The sequence below is a fragment of the Capricornis sumatraensis genome, chromosome 8 (assembly GCF_032405125.1).
Source record: "Capricornis sumatraensis isolate serow.1 chromosome 8, serow.2, whole genome shotgun sequence".
NCBI lineage: Eukaryota > Metazoa > Chordata > Mammalia > Artiodactyla > Bovidae > Capricornis > Capricornis sumatraensis.
The window spans coordinates 64,568,841-64,591,384 of NC_091076.1; the positions used below are offsets into that span (position 1 = coordinate 64,568,841).

Sequence of the window (22,544 nt, forward strand, 5' to 3'; positions counted from 1 at the left end):
CCTGAGCCTTCAGCCTGGGTGTATAGCCACAAAGTCACAGGGCGAAGAGAGGTAGCATCCGACCCAGATAGAAGCCCTCAGTCTACACTTATGGATTTCTGGAAGTGCTTATTAGCCTTGGTTTCTTCCTGCATATGAACATCTGTTTTCAGAAACCTGGAAACCTCAAAGGCACTGAAAGATTTAGAAAGAAAAAAATTTTATTCAAAGTAAGCAAATGGTAAGAGTGAATCAGCAAGGGAAACCATTCAAAATCATTTCAGAGATACTTTATCAAGAAACCCACCAGTGAAAGCTCAAAGAACCAGGAATGAGTTATATATGGCATATTTTTACTTTTATGAAAATAGCAAGTAAACAGGCTGCTACTAAGAATATACTCCTTCAAGAAAAGGAAGTTCAAAGATTCAAGACAGGGTTGGTACAAGTTCAACTCAGTTCTATGGGCTCTGTAACAATTCTTGCCCAGAATCCTCCAAAGAAAAGCAAGTCTAGAGAATGTTTCATATGGTAGTTTTTACTGTGCTGGCAGTCTCAAGCTTTGGAAATTGGTATTCTACCAACAAAAAAAAGTGAGACTTCAGCTATCTGAACACTCTGTTCCCTAGTCTCTGCCTAAACACATTTTTTGAACAAACAGCAACATAGAAGGGGAAGAGTAACTTAAGGATAAAGGAGAAAAAAATGACACACGGATGCTCTGAAGTATGTATTTTAAGTTAAGTAACTGCAGCTAAATAATATACTGCCAACTATTGTTAGTCACTCAGTAATGTCTTTGCGATCCCAGGGACTGTAGCCCACCAGGCTCTTCTGTCACTGGAATTCTCCAGGCAATAATACTGGTGTGGGTAGCCATTCTCTCCTCCAGGGGATCTTCCCAACCCAGGGATCAAATCTGGTCTCCAGGACTGCAGGCGGATTCTTTACCGTCTGAGTTGTAATATACTGCCCAAACTCACTCTATGTACCCTGATTCTTAATTATCCATATCAAGTGGAAGTATGGGATCTTTTATTATATATCTCTAAATTCCTGACAAATCACTTACAATAAAGTTGGTGGTCAAGACACACATGCAAAATTTAAACATAAATAATGTTTCAGTGAGAAAAGACTTTTATAACTGCTTGGGCATTATCAAAATATAATCTAAAAACCTCTCCTTGTAATCATGTAAATAAAACAAATAATCTTTTTTAAGGCACAAATCCAAAGGTCGCAAAATCACCAAAAATTCACCAAAGGGGACCACATTCTCCTAAGGGACGTTAGGAAATTCAAATAGAAGCCGATGTTACAGCCAGGCTGAAATGAACATGGGCCTCGGCCAGAGGGCCCTGAACGTCAGTTCATCTTTACAGGGCTGTGGGAAGGCATGGAGGGGGCTTCCAGGGGTGCCACTCGGGGAGCTCAGTGCAACAGCTATTTATCAACCTGAAAGCAACCGATGCAGCTGAACCAGCACAAATTGGCTGAACAGCAGCTCTACTTACAGCTTTCTATAAATGCAACTTGACAAAAATGGTAGACTATGGGCACACTGCTTTACATGAGTTTATTACAAAAGAAAAACAATTCCCAGAGATACCATATACAACATTCTAACTCCTAAATCCTTTTGCTTTTTCCTTTTTTAAATACTCTTCTGAGACCACTCTTCAGAACCCAAGCCTACTCAATCCACAGGACAACCCAACTCCTTGGCTCCCAGAGCACAAGTCAGAGGGTCCAGCAGCCACAGCCAAGGCAGTGAAACCACTCTGCAACATGGATGAACCTGCTGAGAAAAATTTCAACAGCTGCTAACCTGTTCTAAATAAATAGTGAAAGGACTGCTTCTGCCCCTAAGACTAAACCCCACACATCTGATGCTCAACTCAGGTCTTCCTGTTTCCACTTGACCCCTGGAAAGTATGGTAAACCATTCACTGATGGGTTAATCCTAAGAGTGCTACTTGAGAGCCGGATGAGTCAAAATAAATGGTCAGGGTATCCTCTAAAAAGGCCACGATGGCCCTTTTGGCTGGGTCGCCAGCCAGTGCCTGGACACTGTTTATGTGCCCCAGGGCCGCTCTGACCATCTGATCTCTTTCCTGTGGGTGGTGGGGTGCTCCGGTGTCATCTCTCTCTGTTCCTGATTTTAAAAACTGTAGGATATAGGACTGGAGCATATCCCCGTGCAGTTCAAGGGTTTTCCTGATGCAGGACAGGTCGGAGGGGCTGGCCAAGCTCAGGAGGTGAATCAGTGCCTGGCAGATTTGGGTCCGCAGGCTGGCACAGTACTTGAACTCCAGAAAGTCTGTGGTGTCTTCGCTCTTCTGCAAGGCGGTGACCAGGGCATCCCAGATCTGAGCGTATTGCTTGACCGACCCATAGTGCTCCCTCCTGCGGGGGACAGCCAGGGCAGCGGCCGATCTGATGCGCACTTTGAAGTTCTTGCATGACGTCACAACTGATGTCAGGGCGTCGTAGGCCTGGGAGGTCCACGGGGCTGTTTCTAGAAAGAATCCATAGTCATTAGAGCAAATTAAAGTTTAAAAGTAAGTTGGGTGCGGGGACAGAAGGGGCCTGCAGGAAGCACATACATTAGTGCTCAAGTTACTCCATGTTTTCATTTAATTCTCACTTAAAAAGTGGGTCCTGCATTTTATTACAAAGGAAAAGAAAATACTGTTTAGCCAGTGACTGGAGGACAGAGTGCTCAGATTAACTGGAGACTCAAATTCCTAATACTGAGAAGATGATGCCCAGAGTTCTGTCTTTGCTCCCTTCCTGTTGGCCCCAGAAAGTCAGCCAGCTTTACTCCTTGTCAGAGCTACCACTACCCGCTCCGTTTTGGGAGTTCTTATTCCTTAAGATGGGCAGCAGAGTAAAATGCAGCTTCCTTAACGCTCCCAGCCCTTCCCGACTCCTCTGCTGCCTCTCAAGACAGGAGGCAGATACCCAGTTCAAAGAACACCAATGCCAAAGGCCACTTCAGGCTGCTTCCTCAGTGGATGAAGCCATGGGGCTCCCGCCTGACTGGTCTGCCTGGACGCTTCTGGGAGTACAAGGAGCGGAGACAGACCTCCCTAAGGCAATGTTGGTTCTGCTGGTCCAGAGGAACGTCACCTCTCCAGGAAGACACCCTTGTGTTTCAGAAATGCTGGCAATTCAAGCGAGTGGGATCTGGAAGCTGTGATCCAGACCCCAGAACAGCTATCAGCTGCTGCTGATGTACCGAGGTGCAGGGCCTGTCATCCTCAGAGGCAGATCCCTCCCTGCCTGCAGCATTCCACCCCGGAGCCAACATCTCCTGCGGGATTTCCAGTTAAACCCTCTTTCTCTCATGTCTGTTTCCCTTTTAACTTTCTTCCTGATTGCTAAAACAATGTATGCTCACTGCAGAAAATTTTGAAAAATAAAAGCAGAAAAGAATCCTACTTATCATCCCATCGAAAGACAATCACTGTCAATATTTAGGTTAATTTCCTTTCAGTCTTTTTTCTACCCATTTATTGAGATCATACTGTAGAAACAATTTTCATATCTCATTTTCATTTGCTTAACATCAGAACTATCTTTCCAGATTATCAAGAACTTTCTGTAAATGTAATTTTAAGTGGCAACACAATACCCCTTTAAATATAGAGACCATGATTTACCTCACCTTTCCCTTAAACTGGGGTGTTCAGTAAAATACCATGAATAACAGCGTGGTTTTATTAATAATGGAGACTGGTGTGTATTGTCCAAAGAAGCCCTCCATCAGAGAGAAGGAGACGTTCTTACCGAGGTGAAGAGCAGGATTTTTAAATACATTTCCTATTGCATAACAGGCATTCCACCGGACTTTCATGGCAGCCTCAATCAGAACAGTAGAAATCAGGGCCTGGATAGCCTCCTCAATGATTTCAGCAAATCTGGGTTTTTCTATATGAGAAGGTTGCAGAAAATGAAGCAAATTCCCAAGGGCTCGGACTGCATTGCTTTTTACCTGGAGTAAGATGTAAAAGCATTAGAAATCTGTTTTGCCAAAGATGTGTGTCAGAAAGTATAATTTTAATTAAAAAAACAAAAAACAAAAAACACCAAACAGGAGGCCCAAAACATCTTAAAGCAATGAGACAATGAAAAATGTAGCTTGTAAAGGTGCAAGTTCTTAGAACTCTGCAAGGTCTTGTGGGGTCAACATTCTGTGTCATCAGAGAGATGAGGTTCTATAGTTCCTTGCCCTGATTTTTTAAATGTCAGATGGGACTTCAGAGAGGTCTATCTTCCTTGTTTTACAGAGATGGTGTGTAAGGCCCAGAGGCAAAAGGACACGGCTGATTTGCAGCAAGGCTTGGAAAACCTAGGTTTCATAAGTCACAAACTTTGCAGCATACTAGAATCATCTGGGGAGCTTTTTTTTTTTAAGAAAACAAAACCAATTCTGACTGAATTAACCTATGGTAGGGCTTCCCGGGTCTTCAGAACCACTGACTAAGTCAAGCACTTGGTTTGGGCCTGGTGCTATGCTAGGTGCTATAATAAAAGGCATTTTGGAGTCCAGTGAGGTATATGGAATGATTTTCAGGTCACAGATGAGGAAACTCACCTTCAGAGAAGTTAATAATGCACCAAAGGTCATTCAGCTATTAAAGGGAAAGCCAGGATTTGAACTTGGCTGATGTCTGCTGACCCTAAAGTGCACATCTACACTTTTAAAACTTAATAGTGTAACAGGGAATATTCAAAGCCAAGCTGCTCATCTTCCTGACTTGTCAATTCTACCAAGAGATTTTTGGAAGAATAGGCATGGGATAGTCGTACAAATGGCACTGGTATTTCTCACGAGATAGGAAGGAAAGCGTCAAGTGTGGAGTGCACACTATACACCCTGAGCACACTCTCGATCTCCTCTGAACAGGGATACATTTGGTGAGACAGAACCGTAATACACTAAGTGTCTCACTGAGAAATATGAGGTTGTGCTGTCCGTGTACCTTGTCTTTATCCTTGGAAGCATCTATAGCTGACTGCAGCATCTTCAAGAGCAGGAGGCCTGAGAACTCTTCCTGGAAACTTGGGTCTGGTGTTTCCCTGTCCCACCCAAAGCAAGCGAAACATGTTAACTGTAAAACCCGCCTAAACATGTACAAATATACTCACTCAGTGTAATTATACAAACAGTTCCACAAATCTGTTCAGATTATACTGAGAACTTATTTAGGGTTTATACCTTTCGATTTAGTAGGTCTACATCTAGGGATATAACCAAAAAGGGTATCTCACAATGGAGATTTCATGCATAAAAATGTTCAATGCATATAAAAGCCTACACTAACACGAATGTTCAGTTACAAGGGAACGGCAAAATAACGAGCACATAGAAATGACTGTGTAATAACAAATAACAATTTATAAAAAGTCTACAGAAGCCAGCAGAATGCTTATACATGTTACATGTCTAGAGTGAAGGAACAAAAAGCAAGATACTTGTGTATGCGTAAGAGCAGTGGCCTCTGGAGAGGGAAATTATAGAGGATAAAGCTGTGAATACATTACTTAAAAATATACAAATACAATATTGAAAAATAGGCAACTATTACCAAGGTTTTGATTTTCTACTTTTATAGTTTCCACATTTTCTATAATGTGGATATATTACTTATATCAGCATATAGTATTTTATATATATATATTAAAAACAGGTTACTAATAGTATATAAAACAAATATAAATATAAATACAGAAGATAAAACAAAACAAAGCAGCAGGAATGACTACATAATGTAAGGGAATTACTGCTAATTGCTTTCTAGTAGGATCAAAGATGTCCTCTTGGGACCTTGGTCTTGGAAGTCAACCAGAGACAGTGAGCTGAGTCACCTACATGTTAACAATCAGAGTGTCGGTCAGGTTGCCGAGGGACCAGGCTGCTTTGGCCCGGACATTAAGAGACTTGTCCTGAAGTGACATCAATATTGCATTGGCTGTGTCTGCAACAAATATGACATCCTGTAAGGTAAACAAAACAAAACACTGTAGTTACCTTAAGAGTTCACACTGCTACCTTCAAAGTTCTCAAATTTGTTTTCAGATAAAGCTATATAAGCCTTTACCACAAACTTGTATTTGTAAATCAAAATTCATTTAATCAATTTACTGTTTTCTTATATGACAATTTAGACACTCATTAAAATTCCAGGGGAAGGTCTCCCATGATTCTGATACATGCCATACACACTCAAGGAGACTACAGATTTTGCTCTTGCAAACATCTTATAACCTGGCCTGTGACAATTATCTCTGAATCCTGCGCTTGGCTTGATGTCCACCTCGGGAAAAGATGTGGACAATGAAACACACTTGTAAGCACATTCTGTTCACTTACACACTTCTCAGTGAGATAAAGATCACAAATAAGAGTGAAGGAGAAATTTGTTTCTGTGTATTAAAAATTTATTAACTTTCTAAATTATTACTATTGTATGGTAACGTCCCATTTCACTTCTTTTTTTCACCGTATATTACTTTAAACATTCACTGGCCTAGGGTCCTGGGCAGTGTGCAAAATAGTTAAATGAACTATCAGTTCAGTTCAGTTCAGTCACTCAGTCGTGTCTGACTCTGTGCAACTCCATGAATCGCACCACGCCAGGCCTCCCTGTCCATCACCAACTCCCGGAGTTCACTCAAACTCACGTCCATTGAGTCGGTGATGCCATCCAGCCATCTCATTCTCTGTCGTCCCCTTCTCCTCCTGCCCCCAATCCCTCCCAGCATCAGAGTCTTCTCCAATGAGTCAACTCTTATAGACATTAGCATATTTTAGTAGCAATTAAGGAAACCAGATTATAAACCAATTTAATCGCCTTTACTGTGCACTTCAGGAGCTCTACATCATCACAAAGAGTAATAAAATGACTATAAAGTGCACGGTGGAGCTATGTGGGCTCACTGACCTGTCTGAGACAAGGAAAAAGCACATAGACCCCGAGGGCTCGTGAGGTGGCAGCTTTCACTAAACGGTTCTTGCTGTCGTTCAGCCCCAACAGCATCGTGATGCACAGGATCTGCCTGTCGCTCTGCAATGAGAAAGGGAGGCCACGCAAAAGCGTGAGTGAAAGAGTATGAGCCACTGCCTTCGACAAGTGACTATGACACGTCTGTGTTGAATCCACAGTCAGGGAGGTGAACACAACTGAGTCTTTGAGGCTAACTTGGCAGAGAACAAAGGTTCAACTCAGATCCAATAAACATCAGAGGACCCACTCGAGACAGGGCTCACAGCCTTGTGACTACATGTAACCTCTACCACCATGGGAATCAGGTCATTTTATTCTCCTCCTTTAATCATGGTGCCTTCCTTATAAAAACTAATTTATATAAATAAGAAGGGATGCAAATGCCATTAAGGGCTAAAGGAAGCAGCGGTCTAAGCACAACATGTATTGGGCACCAAAGTAGGCATTTTCACATGCTTCACATTACCACGCACATCATTTCCATCTTACCGGTGATAAAACTAAACTTTATAGAAGTTAGATAACCAAAGAGCTAGAAGGCAGAAGAGCTGCTAGGATTTAAACCAGCTAGGATTCAAATCCAAAGAGCTAGGATTTTCTAACTTATAGATCTGAAATGCTAAAATGTGACTTCAAAGCCTCTGCTACTCTCCCTTCCCCCGCCAATCCCGCCTTCTAAGAACAGGGAGGAAAAGCTCCCCTGAGACATTAAGATTTCAGCACTGTTCTCCTCTGCCCTCACCCTACACTCAGGTAGAACATGCACCTTTTCCTCAGTGATGATGTTGAATACTGGTTCAAAAGAGTCAAAATCAAACTCAAGCTCTCATGTTTAGCATCACAAATTAAAGATGAGAAAACACCCTGAAGGTTACCGGCAGACTGCTGAAGGCTTCCGGCAAGATGGAAGACAGGGCGTCACAGGCGCTGGCCTGCAGCGTCGGATGTTCTGCGTTCTGCAAGGCTCTGGGTAAAGGACCGTTGAGCATCGCAGTCCAGAAGGTCACCACCTGGAAGGGGCACAGCTGTAAGTGCAGCCGAGAGATGACAGAGGAGCCAGCACGCTGCTCACACTACCGCCCGGGACCAGAGTGATGGCACACTTTCCATAAAGGAGTCGCTCGCTGTGAACGCTTTCACTAGTGCTTCCCAAGCAGCACTGAAAGGAACTTTAGAAAGCAACTAGTTAAGTGCTTCCATAGTCTGGTTCAGTGAGGCAGCAACAGTGACAGCAGCAATGGGGACGAGAAGAGGACAGCATCAGCTTATACTCTCCAGAGCTTCCCAGCGCCAGGTGCTGCTCCACGTGCTTGCCACGGATCAACGCCCTGCATGTTTAAGAAACATTTATTTATTTAGGCTGTACTGAGTCTTAGCTGAGGCACCTGGGATCTTCTCCTGCTCGTGGCATGTGAACTCTTAGTTGTGGCGTGTGGAATCTAGTGCCCTGACCAGACATCAAACCCAGGCCCCCCATTGGGAGCATGGAGTCTTAGCCACTGGACCACCAGGGATGTCCCCCCATCAACTTTTTTTAATTTCAGCCCAACTAAATGAAGAATACACCATTATCTCCATTTTCATACAAGGAAACTGAGGCACAAAGAGGTAACCTGCTGGTGGGCAGCAGGGCTGGACTAGAATCAGATCAACTGACCCCCAGCCAGGCGCTCTTTCAACCTGCCCCTCGGTGGGCACAGGGTCGGAGTTCCAGGGTGGCCCAGAGGCTGTGTGCTGGATCCAGAAAGGCAGACTGGGGCTGAGGCCTCCAGCCGCTGCTTCCAGTCTCTGCAGCCTCGGGTGGTCGCTGAACCCAAGTTTTGGTTCCTCTTCAGTAAAGCAGGGCAAAGACGTCTACTTGGCAGAGTTTGTGTGATAATAAAATGTAAGACTGTGTGTAAAGTCTCTAGCACAGCGCCGGGTACATAGTGGAGATTCTTCGACCGAACAATAAGCTCTGTTTTGAGCATGAAGAACAACTTTCTCACTTCAGTGCCCCTCAAGGGAGGCATCTGCAAGTGCTTTAACAGTTTCCTTCTCATGTTTTGAAAAACCCTGAAGAATCACGCCCCAGATGCAAATCTGTCTGGGGTTTTGGTGTCTCCATTTCCTCCCCATGGACTTAGTTATAAATTTTGCCATGTACCCATGTGCCAGTTCTTTCACCTCCACAATCTTATCACCAAGACCCCCAATCTGGGCCCTCTTGCCCCAAACCAGAAGATGACAGCCAGGTGTGGTTGCTAGCCTTCAAGCTGGCCTCCAAGGATCCTCACCTCCTAATGTTTAGGAGGCCATCCCCTTCCACACTGACTTGGGCTGATCAGTGAGGAACTTCCAAAGCTAGATCATAAAAATCCTATAGCTCTATCTTGCTCTCTCTTAACTAAACTGCCGTAATGGTGGCCAGGACATTCCCTGTGGCTTGGTGGTAAAGAACCCACTGTGGGAGATGCAGGAAACGTGGGTTCAACCCCTGGGTCAGGAAGATCCCCTAGAGAAGGAAATGGCAACCCACTCCAGTATTCTTGCCTGGGAAATCCCATGGACAGAGGAGCCTGGAGGGCTACGGTTCTTAGGGTCACAAAAAGTGAGACACGACTTAGCAACTGAGCAAGGGTGGCCAGCTGCCTTGTACAGAGAAGACTCCAGCAGGTCTCTGGGGAGGTCCTCAAGCGGAGGGAGCAAATGAGATCTGCCAGCAGGCAGCGCTAAGCTGCAAGGTATGTGGCTGAGTGAGACACCGCAGAAGAGGCGCCACCCACCTTCGTCAAATTCGGCTGACTGCAGCCCCTGCCAGCATCCTGGCTGTAGTCTCATGAGACCTCAGCCAGAACCATCAGGTAAGCTGCTCCCAATTCCTGGCCCACAGAAACTATGTGAGAGAATAAATGTAGGACACGGCTTTAAGCTGCTAAGTGTTTATCAGTATAATTTATCAGTCAACAGTATATCAGTAATACAGAAAGTATATCCCTTTTTGACATATGAAATAATACTAAAGCGTGAGTGGTTAAGTCTTGCCCAAAATCACATGGAGCAAGAGAACAAGTCTGGATTAAACCCAGGTCTGTCTGATGGCGAAGCTCAACACAACTCCCTGCAAATGGTGACACTTCAGTTTTAGTGACTGTCTAGGGAAGGACTAGGGCTAGACATTCTTAATTCCCTGTAAGGATGACAGAAACTGTGAAGAGAAAAGGAACGGGTAGGCTGAGGAGGGCAGAGGGAGAAAACCTCACTCATGTTGAGTTGACTTTGCTTTTGGCACTATGTAGAAGGTTTCTTTGGTGGGCTCATGTGTTCCTCCTCCAGAGAATAACTGGCACAGCGTGGGGGCAACACAGAGAATCTAAGATCACAAAATCTAATGGAAATAATGGGGAGAGGGGGCTGGCAGTGAAGGGGTTAAGGAAATTAAGATTCATTGAACATCTATTTGCTAGTTTTCACATCTCATTCAATCTTCCAAAAGTCCCATGAGTCAAGGATTTTTATTCCTCTTTATAACAAGGAAATTATAATATTATTCATAATATTCATTAAGTGGTTTAATCTCATGACTTTTTATTCCAAATCCTGGGCTCTTCCCAGCATTCTAGTCTGTCTCTTGGGCATACTGAGTAATAGAATTAGGTTCTGTGCAACAAAACTGGTTCTTCCATTGCTGGCTCTATGTTACACATTACCACATATTGAACTGCAAATAAAATAAAATGCAAATAAAACCTACTCATCCTAAATTATAAACCATAATTTCCGATACTGAAAGAAACCAAACTCTCTGATACTTTCTGATACCGAAAGAAACCATCACTGAACCTCAAAATAAAACTGACTGAAGCACTAAGAAAAGAGAAAACCATGAACACACATTTACTTACCGAGGGGACTGGAACTCTCTGATCAGGTGCTACGGAAGAATCTGGTTTATACTGGTGTATTAAGCTGGTACCCAGTTCTTCCAGAAGCTGCCAAGATAAAAGAAACAGATTATCAGAGATGAATATTAGAACCATGGAGGTAAAAAGCAACTTCAATTTACAGATTGCTTCAACTCAAGGGGAAAAATAATTTCCAGTTGCTTTTCTTTCTTTCTTTAGCAACTCCTATCTCAGAGCCATTCTCAACAGGAGCAAAATCACCAGGTATATCTCATTAATTTATTACCAAATTAATTTTTTTGGTTTATACGTAGGGCTTAAAATAGAAGAACGTATCACTTCCCTACCTGAAACGTCCTAAAGAAACTCAGAACCATGGACATGTGGCAGAGGAAAGAACCTAAGAGCAGGTAAAGAAAAAAGCACATGGCTTTTCACAAAAATTACCTTTGCCCCATGAAGCTGGACAGACGGATCTGCCTCCCCCAGGCACTTGCAAATCACCTCTCCAAGCTCCATTAAGTAGACCTGTGTCATCGAAAAGTAGCCCCTTGCCAGATAAGCCAACACCTGCAAAGAAAACGGGATTAGCCCTGAGAACGGAATGCAGGACCGCAAGATCCAGACGCGTTCCAGTATTTCAGAAATCACTCACGCTCAACAAGGGGCTTAAACCTGAAGTTGAATAAAACGAAAAACCACCATAATCTTTATTTTATGACTAAACTCAACTAAGTGCTATCATATAATTTTATGGTGCTTTATAATCTACAAAATGTGTTTAAGATTATCATTATTGTCTCACTTAAGCCCGGGAACAATTTTTCAAAGGTGGTATTAACTAAATATTCTAGCTGAAGAAACTATGACTGAAAAAGTTTAAGAGGTTAAAGTATTGTGCATTAGTTGCTCAGCTGTGTCCAACTCTGTGACCCCATGGACTGTAGCCCACCAGACTCCCCTGTCCATGGAATTCTCCAGGCAAGAATACTGGAGTGGTTGCCATTCCCTTCTCCAGGGGATCTTCCTGACCCAGAGATCGAACCTGGGTCTCCTGCACTGCAGGCAGATTCTTTACTAACTGAACCACCAAGGCAAGCCCTAAGAGGTTAAAGGACATGTGTAATATCAACCCAATAATTAGCAGCAGACCCCAAGACCAAACCTGTGTCTTAGGTCCTACCTGAATCAGAAAAAACAAATACTTTAATCTAGGGTGGTTCTCTTCCTTTGAAGGAATAAATATTTTGTTGTCTCTAAGCAGATATAACAAAATATTTATTCCTTCAAAGGAAGAGAACCACCCTAAATTAAAGTATTTGTTTTTTCTGTATTCAGGTAGGACCTAAGACACAGGTTTGCCAACAAAGGTCCGTCTAGTCAAGGCTATGGTTTTTCCAGTAGTCATGTATGGATGTGAGAGTTGGACTGTGAAGAAAGCTGAGTGCCGAAGAATTGATGCTTTTGAACTGTGGTGTTGGAGAAGACTCTTGAGAGTCCCTTGGACTGCAAGGAGATCCAACCAGTCCATTCTAAAAGAGATCAGTCCTGGGTGTTCTTTGGAAGGAATGATGCTAAAGCTAAAACTCCAGTACTCTGGCCACCTCATGCGGCAGTTGACTCATTGGAAAAGACTCTGATGCTGGGAGGGAATGGAGGCAGGAGGAGAAGGGGAGACAGAGGATGAGATGGCTGAATGGCATCACTGACTCGATGGACATGAGTTTGAGTGAACTCCAGGTGTTTGTGAGGGACAGGGAGGCCTGGCATGCTAAAATTCATGGGGTCGCAAAGAGTCGGACACAACTGAGTGACTGAACTGAACTGAAGCAGATATATGACCAAAGAGAAGTAAAGTAAACATTTAATTTTCAGATGCAGATATCAAAGATTAACTATAATTTCTTTCAGAATTATTATATAATCTATAACACCTATTGGCCATATAACACCTGAGATGACTAAAATGGCTTCCAACAAAACCGGATGAATCTGACATTTTACAACCAAGCCCCTCCACCTACCCCCCTAAAACAAAGCAACAAAGCATTCACACCTAAAACGTGAATTCACGCACAATTCCCACTAATACCAATGACACATGGCTTGGTTTTACATTATTTTCAGACTTACTCCTCCTGAAGTAATCACCCTGTGAAGAAACAATGTGTATGCGTGTGTGTGTGTGCGCGCGCACGCTAGGTCATTTCAGTTGTGTCTGACTCTTTGTGACCGGATGATTCTCCAGGTGAGAATACTAGAGTGGGTTGCCATGCCCTCCTCCAGGTAATCTTGACAACCCAGGGATCAAACCTGTGTCTCCTGTGACTCCTGCACTGCAGGCAGATTCTTTACTGCTGAGCCACCAGGTAAGCCCCGTGAAGAGAGAATGATTACTTCCACTTCAGAGAAGAGGAAATGAAACCTCCTACCTGCAAGGCCTCCAACCGCATGGGGAACGGCTCATAGACGCTTCCTCCTGCAGAACCAGCATCGCTACCTGAACAGGAATCCTCCCTGGGCAGAACAACAATAGAAATACAAAGTCGAATGAGCCAGCAGGGCTCTGAAGACAACTTTGGTGAGCTAACAGTTCCTTCTTCTACAAAGGGTCCTGAAGGGGCCTTCTTCCACCATTCAGGAGGACTGAGGTGAGGAGTGGCTGAGCTGCTGCTGCTGAGTCCGGAAGAACAGGGCTGTTGTAGAAGTAGCTGGACTTCAGGTAAAGGTGCGTGAGTGGACACTATGGCTCCCAACAGTGTGAGACTTGACACACGAACATTAACGTCTGTCAAAGGGAACAGTAAGAACCTATCACCATGGGAACGGTGACCACAGAGATCATAATTATCCCTGCAGGCAATTAAGAATTATGACTTTCTTGTTTAACCTGAATCTAATTAAACCTCCAGACAGAACTTCCAGTTTACAGGAAACACATGTGTAAGTTAAACAACATCATAAGGAAAATATCCTACAAATTGAGGGTGAGACATACTATAAAGACAACTGGTAGGACTTCCTGGTGTTCCAGTGGTTAAGAATCCACCTTCCAATGTAGGACACGGGTTAGACCCCTGGTTGGGGAACTAAGATCCCATGTGACTCGAGCAACTAGGGAGATGCCCCCGCACACCACAAAGATGACCCAGTGCAGCCAAAAAAAAGACAACTGGCTTAGACCCTTCCAAAATCAATCATGAAAGAAACAAAAAGAGTGGTGGGCCACTGTAGAGTCCAAAAGGCTAAAGTGAAGGGACAGGACAAGATGGCACAGTAGGAAGATGCTGGGCTCTCTTCTCATAGAGAGGAAAATTGCAGTCATGTAGAGCTACCATCTCGGAGAACAACCTGATGACCAGCAGAAAAAATCTTCCACAACTAAACTTTTTTTTTTTTTTAAGCCATATTGAGACAAGTAGGAGGGGCAGAGACATGGTCTGGGAGGGACCTACACCCCTTGAGTGCTACAAACCATAGGCAGGAGGGATTTCACAGCCTTAGAGGTCCTCCTGAGGAGTGAGGGTTCTGAACCCAATGTTGGGCTCCCCAGCCCAGGGGACCTGCACCAGGAAGATGATTCCCCCATAAACCAGTGGGGGTTACACCTGAGAGAGAGTCGGAGGGCTATAGAGAATTGTGAATCCACTCCAAAAGGCTGTGCACAAAAACTCACTGGCTCCAGGTTATGGCACACAGACAGCAGTTTGAAAAGAAGCTGATCAAAGAGGGAGATTCACTGACTAATAATAAAGCATGCGCCTGAGGGTTTCGGAAAAGCTAGCGAGTGCCACTTAAAAAAAAAATTTTTTTTTTCGTCTCTCTCTACTTAGTCAGCCAGGCACCGGCAGGTACCTGTTCTGACTCTCGCCATCTAATTTACTAGCATGCATCTGTGGATCCCACCCATCACATGCTCATCTAATTCAGTTCCCAGTTATAGCCAGCTGTGCTGGGAGCCAACCCCATACACTAACACACCTGCAGAAAGTGCGGCCCAGGAACGACAGAAGGGCAGTCGCCACTCACACAGGGGACACTCCTGGAGCCCTGGGCTCTGGTGACCTGGGGGAACCATACTACTGGGGCTCCGAGTTCACCTTCTACACTTAGCCACTCTACCAAAAACAGGAGATGCAGCTGATCTACCTGATAAATACAAACAAACAGAGGATTAGGCAAAATAAGACAGGTCTCAATAAAGTTAATAAGACTGAAATCATATCAAGCATCTTTTCAGACTAAAATCCTTTGAGACAAGAAATCAACTACTAGAGAAAACACGAAACAACTGGAGTCTAGACAACATGCCACCAACCAACCAATAGGTCACTGAAAAAAGTCAAAAAGGAAAACCTTGAGACAAGTGAAAATGGAAACAGTGTTTCAAAACCTACTGCGTAAAGCAAAGGCTGTTCTAAAAGAGAAATCCACAGCAATACAGGCCTACCTCAGAAAGTAAGAAAAATCTCAAACAAACCGTTTAACCTTATACCTAAAGGAACTAAAAAAAGAAAAACAAACTCAAAGGGAAAATAAAGATCAGAGTAGAAATAAATAAAAATGACACACACACACACACACACACACACACACACACACACACACACAAAACAATAGAAAAGATCAATGAAACCAAAAACTGGTTCCCAAAAAGATAAACAAAATTGAAAAACCTTTAGCCAGACTCATCAAGAAAAATAGAGAGCCCAAATCAATAAAAAGACTCTGAATAAAAGGGCCCAAATTGCAGAGTCAGACATGACTGAGCGACTGAGCTGAACCAAAATCAGTAAAATTAGAAATGAAAGAGAAGATACAACCAACACCACAAAGGATTATAAGAGATTACTATTAACAGTTATATGCCAACAAATTGGACAACCAAGAAGAAATGGATAAATTTCTAGAAACATTCAATGACCAATTACTAGTAATGAAATCAAATCACTGATCAACAAATTCCACCCAAAACAAAAGCCCAGGACCAGATGGCTTCAAGGGTGAGGTAAATTCTACCAAACATTTAAAGACGACTTAATACCAATCCTTCTCAAACTATTCTAAAAAACTGAAGAGGAAGAAATGCTTCCACACTCACTCTATCAGGCCAACATTACCCTGATAGCAAAACTAGGTTTTATATTCCACTTCTTTCCAAAAAGAGGAAGATGTCTGTCTGTCTATCCATTTTCTACTTATATCTAAAGACTATGAATTATTATATACCAGAGCAGAAGTGAAGAAGTGAACTCAAAGTTGCTCAGTTGTGTCCAACTCTTTGCGACCCCCATGGACTATACAGTCCATGGAATGGTCCAGGCCAGAATACTGGAATGGGGTGCCTTTTCCCTTCTCCGTGGGATCTTTCCAACCCAGGGATCGAGCCCAGGTCTCCTGCGTTGTGGGCGGATTCTTCACCAGCTGAGCCACCAGGGAAGCCCCACTAGCGCAGAGCCCCTGGGATCTGCTCGGCCTTAACTCTAAAGGAACATTCCAGTCACTGCGCTGATGCACTGAAAAGGCACTGAACTGTACAGCTGATTCTCCAAGTTATTTCTTTCCAGTGGTGCCTACGGGGCCTTCAGGGATCAAAAGTAGGGTTCTGCCGATAGCTGGTTCCCCTCAAAGTTTGAGGATAATAAACAGGATTATCTTAGTGTATTAAAAATGTTCTGAATATTTTAAACGAGTAATCTAGATTTTATTGATATAAAGAAGCAATCAATTTCAAACTACCACCAACCTTTGTGGCGGATATAAGGTTTTATCTGGTTCCAGACTTTGGTCAGCAGGCTGAGTTTCAGACGGGTATAAGGTGAATTTGATACCAAGTTTGCAAGACACTACAAAACACAAAGAGTAGCTCATTAATGGGCCTGGTTAAGCCACAGCACAGAGACAAAATTTAAAGCATTTAATTAAAAAACAAAAGTCTTTACATTCATTTGAAAATCAGTCTTTTTTTTCTTTTCCTTTTTTAAAGAGAAAAGGGCACTTGGTACAACTTAAAAGGAATTGTCATAGTAAATCATTTATTTGGACATACAAAGAGATCACATATACAAAGATCACATATAGCTGTGATTAGACAAGTAGGAAGAACAGACTTCCAATCAAGTTATCTTTAATAAAATTACTTATATTCTTAAGTCAATTCATTTGTGGGCAATATAAACATTACACAAAACTGAAATAGAGAAACTGCCTCTGCCAATTCACTGATATCTTGGCACATTTACCTTAATTATCTGAGTGAGGGTCTGTGAGGATGATTCCGCCACCAAAGCTAACAAAAGACATCTGTGCAACTCTTTAATGCTGGAAGCGATCATTACGGAAAAGGGAGTGAAAGCCCTTTTGTGGTCACTGATATCTTCAGCAACGGAAAGAAACTGCTTTGAGCCTTCCAAGATGGCAGATAAAACTTGCAGGGCACAAGCACGTGTCTGAAATTTCAGAAGGATTCACTTCAGTGAGTTGAAAATCAGGAGTCAAATCCCCTTCTTCCTATATATACTTTTCATTTTCAAAGTATTTAGATCATTTTAATTAGACGAATAAAGGCAATGCAATTTCTATCAGGTCCTAAAAGTAGCTGTGGACTAAGACACTTGCACCGTCATTCCCTACCCTCACTTAAAAAAAAAAAGAAAGAACTTTAAATCACATTGCTGTTAGGTTTTCTTACTATAGGGAATAAGTCTAAGCTATGCCATAGTATAAAAACCTAAAATCACGAGCATGAAAGTAACTTAAGGACGAGAAGCCTAGCTTAGTCAAGGATAAAGCCAACGGACAAGAGACAAGTCAACAGCCTATGGGGTGGAAAAAGATAGACCCATCTACAATCTGTTTCACAGCAAAGTTCCTGAGGACGTTCTGCCTTACATTTTACCCTAAAGCATCCATGAGCGCTCAGTGTTAATTAAATAGGATATTTGGAACTCCATGCATACTCAGCTTGGCAGACACCATTAGTGACCAACTTTCAAAAATATTCTTAGGTACAGAAAATAACACTAGCTGCAATAAAAACCTTTGATACGCAAAGAAATACTATTAAATATAACCTTAAGGATGGAAAGGAAAATACGTGCACCTCTGTCAGTGGACTGCTGTTATCTATCAGGAATAGTGCCTTTGCATCAAGATTTTCTTTATAAGGTTAATTACTTTTAATTGGTACGCTGACAATTCTGCAGTATTAAAAATCAGAAAGGAAAAAATAAATGGAAAGAAAGCCAAATTTAACCAAAATGGAATGCAGGCGATAAATGCAGGACTACTAATGAAACAGTACTGTACCCTCTCTGGCCAGCTCACCCCAAAATGCCAACTGAAAAGACTTTTAAAAGCAAGGAATCAACATTATAACTTTAGGATCTAATCTAAATATTTACTCAGTAAGAAGCACATTGGAGTTTGGTGTGAAAAAGGTTTTCCAGAAAATCTTCAACTATGTTATCTCCAAATTGCTGCTGTTGTTCAGGAGTTAAGTCGAAACAAATCATTTCTACATGCCTTTTATAGAGTAGAATCATGAGAGAGAGAGAGAGAGAGAGAGAGAGAGAGAGAGAGAGAGTGTGTGTGTGTGTGTGTGTGTGTGTGTGTGTGTGAGTGTGTAGGGGGGAGAGAGAGAGGGAGAGGAAGATCTCAAGCACAAGTCAGCTGATCCAAGAACTTAGATGAGGGGCTACCAAAACTTTTCTGTAAAGGGCCAGCAGTACAAATTTTATATTCTAGATTTTGCACACTACAGTCTTTGTTGCAACCACTCAACTCTGCTATGGCAGCACAGACACTGTATAAATAAATAAATGTTGCTGTTTTCAAATAAAATTTTTCTTTTAGACAGTGAAATCTAAATTTCATATAATTTTTGCATGTCACAAAAATATTCTTTTTATTAAAAAAAATTAAAGCATTAAAAACCACTTAACTCATAGATTATATAAAATCTGGTATTGTGCCAGATTCAGCCCATTGGCCATAGTCTGCCAACCCTCTGATTAGACGACTGGCTGGTCTTAACTGAAAAAGGTAGATGTTGTGCTAAAGAAACTGCCATTTCTGTAAAATGTAAAATCTACAATTTCAAGAGCTCGCCAACCAAACAAAATTAAAAGCCAACCTGTAAAAAGAAACTAATACTCAAAATAAAAAGTTTTCAGCTCAATTAACTTTGCTTCCTAACTGGGAAAAAGCATAACTATCACAGATGAAAACAGAAGAATGTCAATGAGGGTTTCCCTGGTGGCTCAGTGGTAAAGAACTCACCTGCCAATGCAGGAGACACAGTCTGGTCCACATCCTGGCCCCGTACGACCCCACAGGCCTGTGCAGAGCAACTAAGCCTGTGCACCACACTGTCGAGCCTGCACCCCATGCTCCGCAGCAAGAGACGCCAGCTGCGCACCGCAACTAGAGAAGAGCCCCCACTCACCGCAGCAGAGAAGAGCCCACAAAGCAAAGAAGACCCAGCACAGCCGAAGTAAATAAATAAAATTATACATAAAAAATTTATCAGTATGTCAGTGACGACTGTGCTTCCAACTGCATCCACCACAGGTTTATACCAGAGCTGCCATGAACTCCATCATCAGCGTGCACCTCAGGAGAAGGTATGACACTGCTGTCCTGTCACGCTTCATCCTGGCTAGGGGAAACTGCAGTCTATGTTCGCCAACTCCATACTCAACAAGCAGCCGAGAAAATGACCACTCAGCTTTGACACATGGCTGCACCTTTAAACCTAGCTCTGATCAATCCTGAATGCTATTCCATTCCAATGACAAGAACTAGTACTTTTAATTTTCACACATAACTTTCTAGCAGTCTCTAAAAAGCCTCTCTCACCAATAAAACACTTCTTACTATCATTAAACATTTCGAAAATAAAAAGGATATAAATATCATGAAAATTATGTCAACCTACTTTCTTCTCCATATTCTCAGCTATTTACTGTAGTCCCCTTCAGCTGGAGGGTCTTCAAAAATATAAATACATATATATTTTTTCAATTTTTAAAGCAGTTTTCCTTCTAATTACTAGAATGGCCTCATTAGTTATTTATTTGCCACCATCATTTTCCATTTTCCACCCAGGTTCTCATTTGTTAATGATTCAGTCAGTCGGAAACATTTTTAGCAGTTTAACTATTTAGTATATAGAGTACTTGAAATCACCCTATAAAACATTTTTTGTGCTCATAATTGAGGTTAGTTTATTTTTCTTCACCCTGTAAAAAATGTTGAAGGGTCATTTAGAGGTTTTCTTATATAGTAATTAGCAGATGATCAAAGGGAGTTCCAATGTATTATGAATTGCTAGCCCTCTTCCTTGCTTTTAAGGGAGAAATTCTAAAAACAGAAAAGAAATAATTTCTATTGACCTCATTAAAACTATCTACTCTGAGAAAGTAGGTTGGTTACCTGGAGGACATGAGATACCATTCAGCATGACTTTTTAATGTTCATTATCGTAAGGGAAATCTAAATAGCAGACTACTTTCCTTATTTGGGTAAAAAGCTAACTTCAGGAGAAGAGTTAACATATCCAAGAAGAGGGAAATATCTGATCAGCCACAGCTACCTTGCTGTAGTTATCCATGACTGCCAAGTTATTTTTTCTTCTTTTTTAAAAACCAGTTTTTCTCATTAAACTATGTATTACTATTTATTACTATGATTTGAAAAATACGGAAAAGTTGGAAGAAAAAAACCACTTGGGATCATAAAATTCTCTATCCAATACTTTCATAAAACATCATCCACAATCCCCAGCCTTACATATCTTTCATAACCACTATATATCACGATATTCCAGTGAGTATTTAAGCCATTTTGAATTTTTTTTCTATTGTAAACACCATGGCAACACTTTCATAAAAGAAACGGACGCACAGCTGCTTCAGTGCAGTTCAGAGAGGACACTGAAGCAGCAACTCAGCGTGCTCACGCTTCAAGCCAGCCCTGGGGCAGGAGACCGCAGCGTGGTCTCCCTCAACCTGACAGCCACGTAAGCCCTATCCTCCTATCCCCCTGCCCCACCAGTGGTTCTCAAGTCAGGACTTGGGTCAGTATTAGTAACAGCCTTGCTCTGATACGATCGGATGGGGCAGAGGGAACAACAAAGACTTGTGAAGTCGTCCTAGTTGTAACACTTAGAATTTAAATGCTCTTACCTTTGGAGAAGGATCTTTTAGCGTAAGAGTCATCAGGGACACAGACTGTGGGCTTCCAAGCTCTGGTGTATCAGGAACAAAGGCTGACCAGTAGCCATATAGAACTTTTTTTTCTATTGATTTTATAGTAGAAAGAAAACAGGCTAATGCTCCTTGGCGAACTTTGGCTTGGTAAGACCTTTAACACCCAAAAGAAGGAAGAAAAAAGTCTTTTAATTGCTTTTAAAAACATGAGCATGAAACGCTATTTTTTACAGGCAACTCAATGATACAGTGAGAAATTCAGCATTCCACATAAGCCTGAAAGATGCCAACATATTTTTAAAATTATTTCAAAATGTGGTCAAAACATGTTAAAGCAATTTGTTTACATAATAAGTTAATACGGTCGATAATTAAAAAAAAAAACCCTACTAGCTAGCAAATAGGAGGGCAACATTTTGATATCAGGAAATCAGTATACAATGAGATACTCCAGAGTACCCATTCATCTAACAGACAGGTACTGAGAATACCTAAGTATGTGCCAGGCACTGTGCTGAGGCTGGCAGACATAAACAAAGCTCCTGCCCTTGACAAGCTTATTATGGCAAAGACAGACAGTTAAAGAGACTATAGCACAGTAAACAGGGATGAGTCACATAAGGGAGTGACTGAACAGGAAGTCAGAAAAGGCTTCTCAGAGCATGACTGTTGAGCTCACATAGAAGATAAGTAGTGGTTAATAAGGCAAGAGGCAAAACTAGTAAAAGAAAGAATAAACCCAAGCAGAGGAACCACATGGACAAAGGCAGAGGAGAGCACAATGCAAACTCTAGAGTAATGCAAACTCTCACATAAATGAGAATCTTCAAGTTACATCACATGCGGCAGACGTTAAAGTAAGGTTATAAGCTTATACACTCAACTTAGAATATAAAGCATAAAAATATAACAAAATACTACTACCTCACTTTACTCTGCATGCCTCCTTCAGCATCAGAATAGTCTGACTCACTACTGCTGACCCTCTTCCAACTGGAAGAGCTGAAGGGTGAAGAGACTCGGTCTTTTCCTGCAGCTCCACTTGCAGCTAACGGCAAACTCTGAGCACCCGGGGGGGAGGGGCACTGAGTGTTCCCTCTGTGCAGGTTCAGTCTGCCTGTGCCAGTGACTGGGGCCACTTCTCTTTCACCACTGGACTCCTCCTCCTCCTTCTCTCCTTGATGGATTTTCTTCGCTTTTACTTTTGATTTTTTCTTTTTATTCTGATTTTAGGAGCAAACGAAAACATATACATGATAGCTACTGGTAACTTCTCATTTGATAATTACTTAGTAATTATCCCCAACATGTAGTATGGACAAAGAAGAGGAGAAGAGAAAAAAGGGGCACTTACTCAACAATCTCTGCGTCAGGTATGACGCTAAGTGCTTACTAGACTATAAGCAACAAGGTATGAAATACAGAGCAAAACGTGTCACCTGGGCTTAAATACT

At 42.2% G+C, this 22,544-nt stretch overlaps 1 protein-coding gene across 1 annotated transcript in view; it reads right to left on the reverse strand.

The window, feature by feature from the left end:
• Nucleotides 1–241: 241 nt before the first annotated feature.
• The window catches only part of HEATR6 (HEAT repeat containing 6), a 35,081-nt gene continuing 12,778 nt past the window's right edge, over nt 242–22,544 (reverse strand). The window contains exons 8-20 of the mRNA XM_068976924.1: nt 22,015–22,313; nt 21,067–21,244; nt 17,122–17,328; nt 16,626–16,725; nt 13,312–13,667; nt 11,327–11,449; nt 10,880–10,966; nt 7,871–8,005; nt 6,933–7,055; nt 5,861–5,985; nt 4,971–5,067; nt 3,775–3,979; nt 242–2,500 (exon numbers count right to left, since the gene is read on the reverse strand). Of these exons, the coding sequence (XP_068833025.1) occupies nt 1,929–2,500; nt 3,775–3,979; nt 4,971–5,067; nt 5,861–5,985; nt 6,933–7,055; nt 7,871–8,005; nt 10,880–10,966; nt 11,327–11,449; nt 13,312–13,667; nt 16,626–16,725; nt 17,122–17,328; nt 21,067–21,244; nt 22,015–22,313 (2,607 nt within the window). The 3' untranslated portion in view covers nt 242–1,928. The remainder of the gene's footprint in view (nt 2,501–3,774; nt 3,980–4,970; nt 5,068–5,860; nt 5,986–6,932; nt 7,056–7,870; nt 8,006–10,879; nt 10,967–11,326; nt 11,450–13,311; nt 13,668–16,625; nt 16,726–17,121; nt 17,329–21,066; nt 21,245–22,014; nt 22,314–22,544) is intronic.